Raw genomic sequence first — 15,688 nt, forward strand, 5'->3', positions numbered from 1 at the left:
CCGACCCCCGGAGATTCGGTGGCTGCAACTGCGGGTTTGGCGGGCGGCACCGGGAGCCCGCGGGTCCCTGGAGGGAGACCGCTTTTCAGGGCTTCCGCAACGGCGACTTCTCCCGCCCGAGTTGCGGGGTTGAAGAGCACCTGAGCGGGGCTTTACAGCACCGCCCCGCGCGGCTTGGAATGGCTGCGGGACTGCGAGCGTGCGCCGTGGGCTCTAACATCAAACCCGGTGTGCGGCCTTGCATCACCCGGCGTGGCTTTAATGGCTGCGGGACAATTCGCCATCGCCCGCCGGGGGCTTTGACTTTGACTCTGACATGGGGGGGGGGGGGGGGGGGGGGAGTGCAGTGGAGAGATAAGTTTTTTTGGCCTTCCATCACAGCAATGTGATGGATGTTTATGTAAATTATGTTGTGTCTTGGGTCTATTTGTTTGTAATGTATGGCTGCAGAAACGACATTTCGTTTGGACCTCAAGGGGTCCAAATGACAATAAATTGAATTGTATTGTATTGTATAATGGACAAGAGGCAGAGGGAGATGAAAGGAAGGAAGTGAAAGGCGACGATGAAATGGGAAGGGCAGTTGGGGACCCTAGAAAGACAAGGATGAATGTTGCGGTCGATGTATCAGAGACTGATGGAAATACCGCGGAAGGGAGGATGAAGATGGACAAAGAGAAATTCAAAGAGATCGAAGAGAAAATGCGAGAGGGGATTAAAGAGGGAGTCAGAGAGAAAAATATGGGGGTTGGAGCGGGTTCGGATGAAATAGAAAGTCACGAAGCGCAAAAGGAAACTGAGGGAGTCCTGGGAGAAGAATGTGGAGAGATGGAATCAGAAAGAGATGACGGATCGGTGGACAGAGTGCGAAACACGGCGGATGGACCTGCACAGTCGACTAACGCTGGTGATCTGCAGCCCAGTGGACCAGAAGGTAACAATTCCTCCAATACGTCACTATCACCCTTGCCTCTCCTCCACTTCCCTTCCTAATATCTTCATTTCCACACCCGCTCTATTTATCGCGTTCCACTTCCCTCGCAGCGGCAGAGGCCCGGGTGTAATTCCGATATTTGGCGATATCTGTACAATGTGGATTCTGCATGTCCTCTCTGAGACCCAGGGTTTCCTCCAGATGCCCTGGTTACATCCCATGAACGAAAGCACGCGGTCATTGCGTTAATTGGCCGTTGTGATAGATCACTCGGTTATATGTGAGTGGTAGCTCCTGGGCTACAGGTGATGAGGATGTGGGGATAATGTCAACATTGTGCAGGATTAATACAGGATGAGTACTATAGTCGGGAATATTGAGATTTATAAGGACGATGTATAGGTCTAATATGGTTAACCCTAGAGGAAGCGTGATGGGGGGAAATGGCCAAGAGTGTAATCGGAATAGCAAAGATGAAACATTCTGCTGAAAAACAGGCTTTCTTTTCAGTCGGGGCGGGATGGAGGATAGTCCACTGTAAATCTGTTTAGGTTCTTATCTGTTGCATTCTTGCGATTATAGCTGCTCTTCCACGCTGTGTTTCGCAGGCCGGGTCTTCCGAAGGTTAACGACCGACCGCTTTAACGAGGGTCCTCCATTTAATGAGTAGAATCAACCCTCCGTACAGGGACATTGGAATTTACGGAGAGTTTCAAAACTGCAGGAGGCATAAAATTAAAGTTAACTCTGGGGAGAGACAAGATGGAATGTTACTGAGTCATTGATTAATGATTTAATTCATTGCGTCATGAGGATAGAACAATGTTGTGGTTACTATGGCTTGCTTAAGCAGTTTGGGCTTGCTGACACTGTTTTCCGATGTACATTGCCGAGGCCTTTAATAAACCGACTTCTTCGATAGACGCATCTCTGATCTACGAGCAGTGTATTTTGTGTTTGTGCCTATCTGAGTGAAGTCAGATATTGCGTTCGGGTAAAGCACAAAAGTCCCTCCTGTAGGTTCAAATGCTCGGTGTGGTCTCCGCGGCCGAAGAGCCAATTTCTCGGCATTTCCTTCGCCCTAATTTGTAGTCATAAAGTTTCACCCTGCTCTTATTCTAGATTTCCTTTCGTCTTCTCCTCTTCTTCTCCACGGGCCCTCCCCTTTCTGCCTTGTACATCGCTGTGTTTCTCTCCCTCATCCTCATGTATTCCGGGTCGACAGCTTGCTGTATCCATCCATACTTCTGCCCGACAGGGTTCAATCCTGCCTGCAGTTCGCGGTTTACCGTCCTACAACCAGACATCATCCCACATTCCACAATTGTACGGAATGATAAGTTAGTTCCCGACTGTAACCTGGTCCCGATATGAACACCGCAGCCTAGGGCAATCGGACGGGGTTACAGAGAGGGTAGTGAATAGGATATAAGGTAATAGTGCAATGGGTGTTTTATGATCGGCAAGTTGCGTTGCCTCAAAGTGCTTTTGCGTTGTCCATTCCGCTCCCACCTTTCCCCTACTTGCCTACAATTTGGTCTTTGATTTTCCTATGGTCATTGTTATATTTCCAAATCTGGCCGTTCCTCGCGTCTCGGCCAACTTCGCCCAACTGCCTCTTTCACCTCCCATTCACTTCCCTTCCGCATTGATTCTGCACCAACAGTTGCTTCCAATGCTGAGACCTGCGACCAAGAATCCACCCTGTTGATCCCGAGCTCCACTTTTCCACTTCACGCCTCCCTCACAAATAGGCTTCCGACCTTTCTGTCCTGCATGGCCCTTCATCTTACTGTATATTGTTCACTCGTATATTCTACAGTCCTATGACTATTTCCCCTCATCCTGCTGTCATTACTATGCCACTGCTATATTTGATTTACCTATGACCACACGCCTTTCCCCACAATGTCCTTTCTTTACAATTTCCTTATATCATTCTTCTCATCCTGCTAGCTCCAATGTCCGATATGTCCACCACATAGTCGTTTCCGCACGTTCTGTCGTCTGGCTTTCGCCCCCTTCCCTACATCCATTCACTTTTATTGCTTTTATCAGCTTGGAATATCGCCGATCCTCCCCTTTCTCCCAATCCACACTATTCCATCCCTGAATCTATCCCCGTAACACGCCGCACCTCCATCCTACCATTCCCATTCACCTGACAACTTTACGACTCCACCTTCTCGTTTGCCTCTCCAAACTGCGGCTCTTTCTCAATGTCCCGGCGGGGCGATCGAATCATAATCCTCAGAATCTTATGGATAGGATGCGCGAAATATCGAAATAGGCAAAGTGTTCAAGAAGGAATGCTGGAGAAACTCAGTCGTTCCAGGTGCGACAAAGGTTCACCTGTATCTCCTCCAACCTCATCTACTGCATCCGCTGCTCTAGATGTCAGCTGATTTACAGCCGGGAGACTAAGCGGAGGTTGGGCGATCGTTTCGCCGAACACCTCCGCTTAGTCCGCAATAACCAACCTGACCTCCCGGTGGCTCAGCACTTCAACTCCCCCTCCCATTCCCAATCCGACCTCTCTGTCCTGGGTCTCATCCATTGCCAGTGAGCAACACCGGAAATTGGAGGAACAGCACCTCATATTCCGCCTGGGTTGTTTGCGTCCGGATGGCATGAACTTTGAATTCTCCCAGTTTTGCTAGCCCTTGCTGTCTCCTCCCCTTCCTTAACCCTCGAGCTGTCTCGCCCTCGGGCTCCTCCTCCTCCCTTTTTCCTTCCTTCTCCCCCCCCCCCCCCCCCCCCCCCCCCCCCCCCATCAGTCTGAAGAAGGGTTTCGACCCGAAACGTCGCCTATTTCCTTCGCTCCATAGATGCTGCTGCACCCGCTGAGTTTCTCCAGCATTTTTGTGTACCTATCGAAATAGGCAGATTGGCAGAAAGTAAGTTTATTGCTACTGTCGTACAGGCCAAAAGCAAGACTTTCCAAGCCAAATGCCACCGTTTGCCTGATGCGTTCAGCATATTTGAAACATAAACGTCATCGGCACACGACCTACACCCGCTAACGCATGCCCCTTCTTAAACATATACACATTTATCCACCATCGCCGGCTGAAATAATTACATGGAATGTCACAACACAGAACTGCTGACATTTGCATCTGCTTTATGTGTTTACTTTCCTATGACACTCCACTCCCTCTCTCTAGGCTCATTGAACAATGAGAAAGAAGAAGTAGTTCCCTCCTTCCGGAATTGTATCTTCTCCAGCCTCTTCCTCACGCAGCTGCTTTGGTTCTCAGTCATTCAGATGCGGATTATATTGTTTATCGGGACGATAAATCCCATGTTGGATTTCCTGGCGGACGGTGATCCCGGGCAAGGTAAGGGGTAGTAGCCATTCCTTGATACTACGAGATAGGGAATGATGGAGGGAACACGGAGGAGGCGCATATGCGGGCTGGGAGACTGTGGTGTACATGAATTGAAAGGGACGGAAGCAAAGGGAAGAAATGGGAGTGACATGTGGAGATACGTTAATTGGGAATAGGGATATTAGAAGAGAATGAAGGTTAGCAAGGGTGCATGAATCTTGAATGGAGCAATAACAGTGTATATGAGGGTAGTCGATGGGACAAGATTGAAGTGAAATATTAAAGAGTGCAAGAGATGAAATTGACAGAGAGGGTGAAGAAGGTAAATAAGGAGAAGGTCGAGTAAGAATGACAGTTTTTAAAGTCGCTGGGATGGAGGGAACAACAAGAATCGATGGAACGATGGAATGGGGCGGTGGAATCGATTAGTAATGGTGCAACAATGGAGCTGGAGACGAAGAGGCAGTATGAGAATAACGAGATTGATCAATTCAGATGCGAAATAAAGAGGAGTGGTCTGGGTGGTGAGGGAGGTCTGAGACAGAAGGTTGCGGGATCGAGGAACGAAAGAAAGATGGAGTCATTGTGTAGAGGACTGAAGGCACAGAGGGAATTAACCAGGTTTACGAGAGAGGGAAATATATCTGGTGGAATCATGTCGTCATACAGAAGTGCCGTCCAGAAACAGGCCCGTCAGACGCATCGGCACATTGTCCTTCATGCGGTAATCCCATTCGCCCGCATTAGAACCGTATCTTCTTAGGACTTGTTTACTCCACAAAGGAGAATAAAAATAAATAGTTTACACTGGCGGAAGTGTACAATTAGAACATTATGTAAATGACGAGAGATTATAGATATCTGATTTCTTCAGCAAATGACGTGGAGGTATGCCATTCAGCCGACTCCAGGTACGAAGCACAATATGTTTGGTTCGAAGAAAATTACAAGGGATGAAAAGTGAAATGCGTGTAATTACGCTAGGGGAAGACCGTTCATTTAACTACGAACCTCGCATCCGTGCCTGCAAATGAAGGAGTGTCCATTAACACACGCGAGTCAGAGTGATGTCAGAGAACGGAGGGTGAAAACAGAAAGTTACGGGGAGATGAATGTGTGGCTGCGTATTTGGTGAAGGGGGCAGGAATTCAGATTTTTGGTCCATTGAGATCTCTTCTGGGGCAGGGGTGAGCTGTACAAAAGGGACGGGGTTTCACTTAACTGAAAGCGTACCAATATTTTTTTGCAGGCATGTTCGCTAATGCTTCACGGGCGGATTTAAAATAGATTGGTATTGGGATATGACCTCATATCAGACACAGGGAGGTGAGAGGTTACAAGTTCAAATGCAGCGTAGTGAGAGAAAAATTACAAGAGACAGTAGGCAGCACGATGGCGGATAGCGGGGAATGAAGGTTGTTTTAAAGAGCACGTAATTTAATGCTAATCGAACAGCGGCCTGCGGGTAAATCAGATGAGATTCTTTCTAACAAAAGGATTTGAGTATAGGAGCAGGGAAGTTCTACCGCAGTTGTACAGAGTCTTGGTGAGACCACACCTGGAGTATTGCGTACAGTTTTGGTCTCCTAATCTGAGGAAATACATTCTTGCCATAGAGGGAGTACAGAAAAGGTTCACCAGACTGATTCCTGGGATGTCAGGACTTTCATATGAAGAAAGACTGAATAGACTCGGTTTGTACTCGCTAGAATTTAGAAGATTGAGGGGGGATCTTATAGAAACTTACAACATTCTTAAGGGGTTGGACAGGCTAGATGCAGGAAGATTGTTCCCGATATTGGGGAAGTCCAGAACAAGGGGGTCACAGTTTAAGGATAAAGGGGAAATCTTTTCGGACCGAGATGAGAAAAACATTTCTGTTCTGTGGATCTCTGTGGTGAATCTCTGGAATTCTCTGCCACAGAAGGTAGTTGAGGCCAGTTCATTGGCTATATTTAAGAGGGAGTTAGATGTGGCCCTTGTGGCAAAAGGGTTCAGGGGGTATGGAGAGAAGGCAGGTACAAGATACTGAGTTGGATGATCAGCCATGATCATATTGAATGGCGGTGCAGGTTCGAAGGGCCGAATGACCTACTCCTGCATCTATTTTCCATGTTTATATGTTTCTATGTTTATATGATATGGGGAGAAGGTAGGCACGGGTTATTGATTGGGGACGATCAGCCAGGATCACAATGAATGGCGGTGCTGGCTCGAAGGGCCGAATGGCCCCCTCCTGCATCTATTTTCGATGATTCTATGTTTCTATTCTCCTGCGCTCCAAGAAATTGAGATCCAGCCTGCACGACCTATCCCTGAAGCAAAGACTGGAGTCCTAGCGAAATCCTCGTATACCTTCTCTGTACCCTTTCCAACCTGACGACATATTTCCTATAACATGGTGCCCAAAACTGAACACAATACTCTAAACTTGGCCGCAGTATCGGATCAGTATCGGTTATTTTCTTCCCTTAAATGGCTGTTTGCTGCGCCTTCGTTTCCCCATATGTTATTAATGCAAGAAACGCGTACATTCCTACCTGTTAAAAACCGCCAAAATGTTGAATGTTTGCGCTGTAAAAAATTGTGAAAGTCGGGGTAAGTGTGAGAGACATGTACCCAACTTCAGAATTCCAAATGTGAAGCGAAATGAAGGTAAAGAGAAGCGAGAGCTGAAGGGACAACAACAGCTAAAGTAGTGCTTGGCGAACATTGGCCGTGCAGATATCGGAATTGAAAATATTGGGAATTATCGTGTTTGCTCACTGCATTTCATCAACAGTAAGGCATTATTTGTGTTTTTTCTTGATTCCTTTGGTATCTAAAAAGTCTCAGAAGTAATAAATCTGGCTGTACATTTTGCTTCAGAGGCGTTTTCTTTTTGTATGTAAAACCCCACTTGGGAACCATGGGCGATTAAAAAAATTTACAACCAGATTTATCACTTCTGAAACTTTTTAGATGCCAAAGGAATCAAGAAAAAACACAAAAAATGCCTTAGTTGATGAAATGCAGTGAGCAAACGGCCAATGTTCGCCAAGCACTCTGGCTGTTGTTGTCCCTTCAGCTCTCGCTTCTATCTACCGTCATTTCTCCTCACTTTTGGAATTCTGAAGTAGGCTAAATGTCTCACACGCTTATCCCGATTTCCATAATTATTTACAGCGCAAAAAAATGACAATTTCAGCGGGTTTTAACGGGCCCGCTACGCTGGAAACAATGGTCAGTGCCTACCTGCAGTTCATCGCGTGTACTCGACTTGGCGTAGCGTAGCAACAGTACGGTTCATGGGTCGTGACCCAACTGCCGTGAAACCTCCCTATACATTGCTATTTCTACCTCTGTTCTTTATTTATACAGTCAGCAAGTTTACAAACGCCCTTGGTATTATCCAATTATGCGGCATCTTGTGCGCGCCATGGAATGGGTTGATCTTCGACCGACACAAACGGAGAAACAAGCGGTTGGACACATCAGGTAACCCGGGAGTTCTGAGTCGCTTCTATTCAATTGCAGATATTTCACACAGACATAAGATAGACGTGGGCTACTTATGGATCTTCAACATGTACGCGGGACGTCGTGTCTCACGAATCTGTTATGTGAGGATTTGATCAAAAATGTCGATGAAGACAGAGTTGTGCACGTTGTATACATTGATTTCAATAAGGCATTCGACAAGATTCCGCATGGTCGGCTGCTCTGAAGGTTTGATCCCGTGGGACGCAAGCAGAGATACCCGAATGGACATGACATTGGCTTCAGGCAACGAAGCAGAGGATGTTTGTGGAAGGTTGCTCTTGGCACTGGAGGGCTGTATTTAGTGATGTCCTCAGGGTTCGGTTCTGGCCCATTGCTGTTTGTAATATAAATCGATTATATGAATGAGAGCGTACATAGCATGATTAGCAAGTTTTTTGATGACAAGTGGGTGGTAATGCAGTGGTAGTGAAGACGTTTTTCAAACATTGCAGCAGGGTTTTAATTGGTTGTGCAGGTGCACTGAGGAATGCAGTGAAATGTGAGGTGTTGGATTTTGGGAGCGCTAACATGGGTAGGACCTACACAGTGAATGGTAGAGTTCTGGGGGGGTTGCAGAGTAGAGGGTTCTAAATGCACGGATACCTAGTTCATTGAAAGTGGCATCACGAGTAGATGGAGTGGTCAAACAGGCTTTTGGCACATTGGCCTTTTTCAGTCAGAGTAAGTTGGGAGGTCATGTTACAGTTTTATAAGACGTTGTTCAGGCCGCATTGGCAACATTGTGTTCAGTTTTGGGCTTCATGTTAGAGGAAAGATGTCAAAGTGGAAAGGGTGCAAGTAAGATTTGCGATGTTAACAGGACTCGAGGGTCTAGGCTCTAGGGCTCTAGGTCTGGGCTCTGTTCCTTGGTGCGCCTGATTACCAGGGGTGATCTTATAGAGGTGTACAAAATCACGCGAGCAATAGATTCGGCAGACGCAAGATTTATTTCCCAAAGGAGGGGAAACGGGGAACAGAGGCACAGGGTCAAATTGAGGAACGAAAAAGATTTACTAGGAACCTGAGGGGTAAATGTTTCCACACAAAGGCTGATGGGTGTATGGTACGAGCTGCCGGACGAGGTAGTTGCAGTTACGTGCTTTGTCAGTTTGTCAGCGGCTTAGGTGGCTGCTATTTGTATACATTGTGTATGCAAGCAAAGAATCTCACTCTGCTTAGTCACATATGACAATACATTATTTGTTCCTATCGCATCGTTTAATAAACATTTAGACAGGTACATAGATAGGACAGGTTTATTGGGGGGTTGCACGCAAGGTCGCTGGGTCATAGGGTTTGACGCACGGAGCCGCTCAATCCATCTGGAGGACATCCGTAACTTCCGGTATATGTTATTAATGCAAGAAACGCGTACTTTCCTACCTGTTAAAAACCGCCTAAATGTTGAATTTTTGCGCTGAAAAAAATGGTGGAAGTCGGGGTAAGTGTGTGAGACATGCACCCAACTTTAGAATTCCAAAAGTGAAGCGAAATGAAGGTATAGAGAAGCGAGAACTGAAGGGACAACAGCAGTTAAAGTGCTTGGTAAACATTGGCCGTGCAGATATCGGAATTGAAAATATTGGGAATTATCTCGTTTGCTCACTGCATTTCATTAACAGTAAGGCATTATTTGTGTTTTTTCTTGATTCCTTTGGTATCTAAAAATTCTCAGAAGTGATAAATCTGGCTGTACATTTTTCTTCAGATGCGTTTTCATTTTGTATGTAAAACCCGCTTGATAACCATGGGCGATTTAAAAAAATTACAGCCAGATTTATCACTTCTGAAACTTTTTAATGCCAAAGGAATCAAGAAAAAACACAAATAATGCCTTAGTTGATGAAATGCAGTGAGCAAACGGCCAATGTTCGCCAAGCACTCGGGCTGTTGTTGTCCCTTCAGCTCCCGCTTCGCTCTACCGTAATTTCTCCTCACTTTTGGAATTCTGAAGTAGGCTAAATGTCTCACACGCTTATCCCGATTTCCATAATTATTTACAGCGCAAACATTGACAATTTCAGCGGGTTTTAACGGGACCGCTTAGCTGGAAACAATGGTAAGTGCCTACCTGCAGTACATCGCGTGTACTCCATTTGGAGTAGCGTAGCAACAGTACGGGTCATGGATCGTGACCCGACTGCCGTGAAACCTCCCTATAGATATATGGGCCAAGCGCAGACAGGTGGGACGAGTGTAGAATGGACATGTCAGTCGATCTGGGCAAGTTGGGCCGAAGGGCCTGTTACGACGCCGTAAGACAATGTCTCTCTGACTGTGAGTGCTGAATCTGATACTTGGCATTCTGATGAGAAGTGGCGCTCTCTGCCGCCATATCCCCGCTTCCACCTCACTACGGTGCCTGCACTTTTACAACAGTATTTTATCTCGCACCCTCACTCAGCGCATGACGCACTCTTACATTTACTCTTGCGGACTCTCAGGCCAAACGACGCATTGTCTAGCAGCTGATTATTAAACGGACTCTGTCACTTCGGGCATTTGTGAGCCTGTCATTTTACAACAATATTTTCTCTCCAACCCTCATTTGCGCACAGTCTCCCCCTCTCTGTCCATTTTGTTCCATGCCCTTCGTTCTCCACTTGGAAAGTCAACCCTTCCCACCCTCAGGGATAAACTCTCTGGATCGGGTAGGATATAGTGATACTGATAGGGAGCGCGGATCGTTAACGACGTTTCTCTTTTCCCCAGGCTCGGCTGTCTCTGAGAAACTGGCGGACATGCAATCGGCGGTGCTGTCTCTCGCCATTACCGTCACGTTCTCTGTCGCCTTCACGGTGTGCGCCGCCATCCCCGTGTTGGAGGTTCATTACCTGACCTTCATCCTGCAAACGGTCAACCGCGCCTTCCTGTACGGCGGACTCAGCACGTTCATCGTCATTACGTAAGTGAACTGTCACATGGGGGATGGACCAGGGTTTAGTTGCCAAAGCCCGAAGCATTAGATCTGGATTTTGGCGACCTTTGTACAGGGTCATGGTGAGACCACACCTGGAGTATTGCGTACAGTTTTGGTCTCCTAATCTGAGGAAGACATTCTTGCCTTACAGGGAGTACAGAGAAGGTTCACCAGACTGATTCCTGGGATGGCAGGACTTTCATATGAAGAAAGGCTGGATAGACTCGGCTTGTACTCGCTAGAATTTAGAAGATTGAGGGGTGATCTTATAGAAACTTACAAAATTCTTAAGGGTTTGGTCAGGCTAGATGCAGGAAGATTATTCCCGATGCTGGGGAAGTCCAGAAGAAGGGGTGACAGTTTAAGGATAAGGGGAAGTCTTTTAGGACCGAGATGAGAAACACATTTTTCACACAGAGAGTGGTGAATCGGTGGAACTCTCTGCCACATAAAGTAGTTGAGGCCAGTTCATTGGCTATATTTAAGAGGGAGTTAGATGTGGCCCTTGGGGGCTAAAGGGATCAGGGGGTGTGGAGAGAAGGCTGGTACAGGATACTGAGTTGGATGATCAGCCATGATCATATTGAATGGCGGTGCAGGCTCGAAGGGCCGAATGGTCTACTCCTGCACCTATTTTCTATGTTTCTATGTTTCTATGCTGAATCCTCCTTAAGAAGACGGTGAAATGAAACCGGCTGAGAACTGGGCGGGGAATGGGCAATCCAGGTGGGGGAGAGAGTGTTCCCTGGGCTTGGTCCAAACAACGAATAATGGAGGTGATACTCGGAAGCAATCAATATGTGAGATTGGGATAGGTTCCTCTGGATCATAAAGACCAGCCTGTATCAGTTACCTCTATTGCTCGGATGATGCATTCGTGGGCACGATTCAATGCTTTGCATTAAACTTCTACTCTTGCAGGTTCCCTCTGTGTCACTATGGGAAAACCTTGGGGATGACGCTGGCTCTGGCAGCCGTGGTCTCTCTGCTCCAGTATCCCTGCTTTATCCTCGTCAATGGACCTTTGCAGGGAAACCCATTGTACGTAAGTATCAGATTGTTGAGGTTTCTGTGAAACCTGTGGAGACGCCGCCGAAGTCTTCTGCAAACAGCAGACACAGCAGCAACAGTTATTGCTCGGGCATTATATCCAATTGCAGACACGGTACTTTTAGGGTGGATGATAATGCTTGGAAGAGGAGCGTAGAGGAAATAACTGGGCGGGGTCAGCGGGGATACCGGAGGAGCGGTGCTTGCCCATAAATACAGACACTTCCGGGGAGATGAGGCAGAGGTGACGAACAGAGTGAAAGATCAAAAGAAAAAAGGGAACAAATGAGGTGGAATGAAATGAGGATCGGTGGCCTAAAAGCCACAGGCTCATGGCGGTTGGATGTAGAAACAGCGTGGGGCTGTGTGGCGCTGCTTGATGGAGACGGAGTCTTTGTAGGAAATTAATTGAAATAACGAGTCGTGTGCTGACGTGGGAACGGGACGGGGAATGGGATGGGTAGGTAGTTAATCTAATTGTCTGCATGGAGCAGATGGTTCCACTGACTATCTTTCTGAGTACACGAATTATTCGTTGTTGCATCGGGGCAGTCGCTTCGCAAATCTAATCTCTCTCCAGGTCTTCATTTCCATTACAAACACAGTTAAACATCGCACTGGTAACATTGAGTTATGACCATCCAATCAATGTGTATGTCTACTGCCGACGGGAAACCCGTAGACGGATACTCGAAGCCACACCAGTTCCTGCCCAACAATGATGGATATCTGATCCGGACAGGGCGGTGCAGGGCGTTTGTAGTTGTTTACTTTGTGAGATCGTCTGCAGTCGGTACTTGATACTTCAATGTATTCTACTTTCCTAACAATAATTAATTATTGTACACGTAATGCCGCGTTCTCGGTTTGTTCCGCCAACAGTCAGTTTCAATGTTATATTATTTAAATCTTGATCCATTCGACAATGGCGGCACATTTTCTCGCCTATCTTTTCCATACATATCATGATTTCGCAAAACTGTATCTGATCATGCAACGATCTAAAACGAAAAACTGAACCCGCTTTTTAAATTCAATGCAGATAATATATGCCCTTCGTCGTTTGAATAATTTAGGTAAAGTCCTTTTTGAGCATCATCAAACCATTCCATATTATCTGAAATGTCACGCCCAAAATGAACTCGATGCTATTAACTATGACCTAAACATGTATTTAGGGACAGGGAACCTTCTTAGTTCTTTTAGGTTATATCACTTTTCAGAAATTCCGAGTCCCCAAATTGCTCCACCATTTCAATCAATTATCCACCTGTATTCCCAAATCTCTCTATAGGTGTGGTCTATTTAGAAGTGTGACTTCGTTTATATCGCATCTTCACTGTCCCAAATACTTACTCTAAGCATGAAACGTGATCTGTTAAATTTTCGCCCATTCAAATGTCTGTTACTGCATCTCAAAATAATGTGCCACCTACACGAATACTACCAACAGCTTTAATGAATTTTACTGGTACCGCTTCCTGAGAAACTCTGCGGTACATTTTTCTTCATGCTAAAATGATTCAACTTTTCAAGATTGCATTATTCCACTAAATTCAATTTATTTTAATCCTGATGCAACCAATTGCTATCTTCCGTCACTAAAAAAATCAATCACGTTAGTTAGAAAGGAAACGTCTTCTATAATTAATCGTTGAAATGGTGGAGCAGTTTGGGTGCAACGTTGAGTAATCAGTCGGTCAGCCACGTTTCTGAAAGGCATGGATTAGTGACGCTTCAGGTCGTGACACTTCTTCGGGCTGTTTATAATAGGTGGGATCAAGAGTAAAGGGAGGTGGTGGCAAGAAAAAGCCTGACAAGTAATGAGTTGATGCGGGTGAAGGGTGGGGTGTTTGATTGGCAGAAAGTTGGAAAAGGACCAAGAGAGAAAAAGGTTCAGAATAGAAGACGTATGACATTTGAAATTAGAGGAAGTCATATGGGTGGCAGAGGACAGGGAGAATGGTGAAGAGAAAAATAGACGCCCATCCTGGTGGGACAGGGCAGGGTTAAAGGAGGAGAGGGGGTGTTTGTAGGTTAGTTATCAAATTTGGACAACTGGATAGTTGTGAGCTACCGCAGTGGAAAATAATTGTAATTGTAATTCATTGTAATTCATTTATTTATTAGCCACATATGTAAACATACAAATAATTTAATTTGTCAAGAGCCAAAAAAAAGCAACAAAATACATAACCACATAAAAATTTAACATAATCTTAAGCAGTCACCACAACAATGTATGAGAACCCCCAGGGCACAAAGCACAAGCAGAGACCCACAGCCAATAGTTCAATGTCTGGGCTACACGCACACCTTCACCGTGATGTAACCAGAGTTGTACCAACCGCAATCACTCTCTCTGCAGTCCCTGTCCGCCCGAACAGACAGAAAGCTGTACACCCTCGCACTAAATTCCGGCATGTCTTCATGGAGCAATGTCCCGCAAAACACCGAGATTGCTGCCCTCACGGCACTCTCTCCAAGTCCTCACAAGAGCAGGCAGCATGGCCATCTTGTTTTACTGTGACCTCACATTCCCCCACTGTAATGGAAGGCAAATAACTTGTACCTTCCCCACTGTTATGGAAGGCACACAACTCAGCCACCAAGCACGACATCCGGAGGCTGCAGTGAATCGTCCGATAAGTTTATTCGCTGCAACCTCCACTCCATTGACGAACTGTACACTTCAAGGGCCAGGAAGCCAGCGGGCAAGATCATCTCTGACCCCTCCCACCCTGGCCACAAACCCTTTAAATCACTTCCGTCCGGATTGTCAAAGCTGCCACAGCCATACATAAAAACAGTTATTTTTCCACGAGTAGTAGCTCTACTAAATAAACAAATATCTGTAGCCTGCTTTTGCAGTAGTATTTTATTGAATTCGCATGTTTAATCGATAATCTTTAATGTTTAATGTTTTATGTGTCATTCCTAACAGTATGTGATGTTGTCGCTTTCGAGCAGAGCACCAAGGCAAATTCCTTGTATGTGAATACTTGGCCAATAAACTTATTCATCCATTCATTCATTCATTCATTCGTTTATTCATTATTTCCTCCTTTTGTCCCGCCGTCGGGGCAATCGAAACTTCCGCAGTCGGCGATCGAATTCCCGCGATTGGGCCGGTCGAAACTCCTGCGGTTGAAGCTCCCGCGGTCGATCCCATACAAAGGGACAGCCAGCTCCACGATGTTAAAGCGCAGTGCTGATGGAGATACGAGGAAAAAGTCGCATCTCCGTCGAGGAAAGAGATCAAACAAAGTTTATACAGGAATAACAAACAGACTGGCTCCGATCTGGGGTGGGTGGGGGGGAGTTGGATTCATTTGAGGTGGGCTTGGAGGGGAGGATGCTCCTCAAACTGCGGAGCATCTTGGACAATACAGCTCACCCACCCCCTCCACAACATGCTGGTCAACCTGAGGAATACCTTCAACATCAGACTGTTTCCACAAAGATGCAGGTGGCTATCAAACTGTCCAACTCCTCCCCCTTCTGTCGTGGGGTAGACTGACTCCCCCTCGCCCCTCCCCAATCTTTGCACATCCCCAATCCTTTCCACTGGTCAGTTTAATTTCATGTTTCATGTATTTTGTGTTTTATGACTGTTGGCCCATCAATTTCTCTCCTGGGATAAGCAATGTTCTATCGTATCTATCGTATAGTAAAACATGTTGAATGCGAAGGCCGGTGGTTTGAAAGATGAGGAATTAAGGAACTATCCTTGCTCCGTTTGGAGGGTGCGAGAGAACTATGGCGCCGAGAGGAGGGTCGGCTGACGGATCCATCTACACTAACAAGGGTGTTATGCGGGGGGGGGGCTTGTTTTCCCCTCAACTACGTCCATATTGCCTCCTCCCACGTTATTCGGTGACATGTGTAAGAATCGGCATTCTCATGGGCCCCCGCTTTCCTTGTTATTTG

The 15,688-nt window shown here is 46.4% G+C and overlaps 1 protein-coding gene across 1 annotated transcript; it reads left to right on the plus strand.

The window, feature by feature from the left end:
• Nucleotides 1-528: 528 nt before the first annotated feature.
• On the plus strand, nt 529-11,783 carry LOC116970065 (solute carrier family 43 member 3-like). Its single transcript, XM_033016800.1, has 5 exons — nt 529-934; nt 4,102-4,275; nt 7,627-7,743; nt 10,501-10,693; nt 11,630-11,783. Exons 1-5 carry the CDS (start codon nt 571-573, stop codon nt 11,781-11,783), a joined length of 1,002 nt encoding a protein of 333 aa, XP_032872691.1. The 5' UTR covers nt 529-570.
• Nucleotides 11,784-15,688: the final 3,905 nt, after the last annotated feature.

Source organism: Amblyraja radiata, unplaced genomic scaffold (genome assembly GCF_010909765.2).
Source record: "Amblyraja radiata isolate CabotCenter1 unplaced genomic scaffold, sAmbRad1.1.pri scaffold_501_ctg1, whole genome shotgun sequence".
Classification (NCBI taxonomy): domain Eukaryota; kingdom Metazoa; phylum Chordata; class Chondrichthyes; order Rajiformes; family Rajidae; genus Amblyraja; species Amblyraja radiata.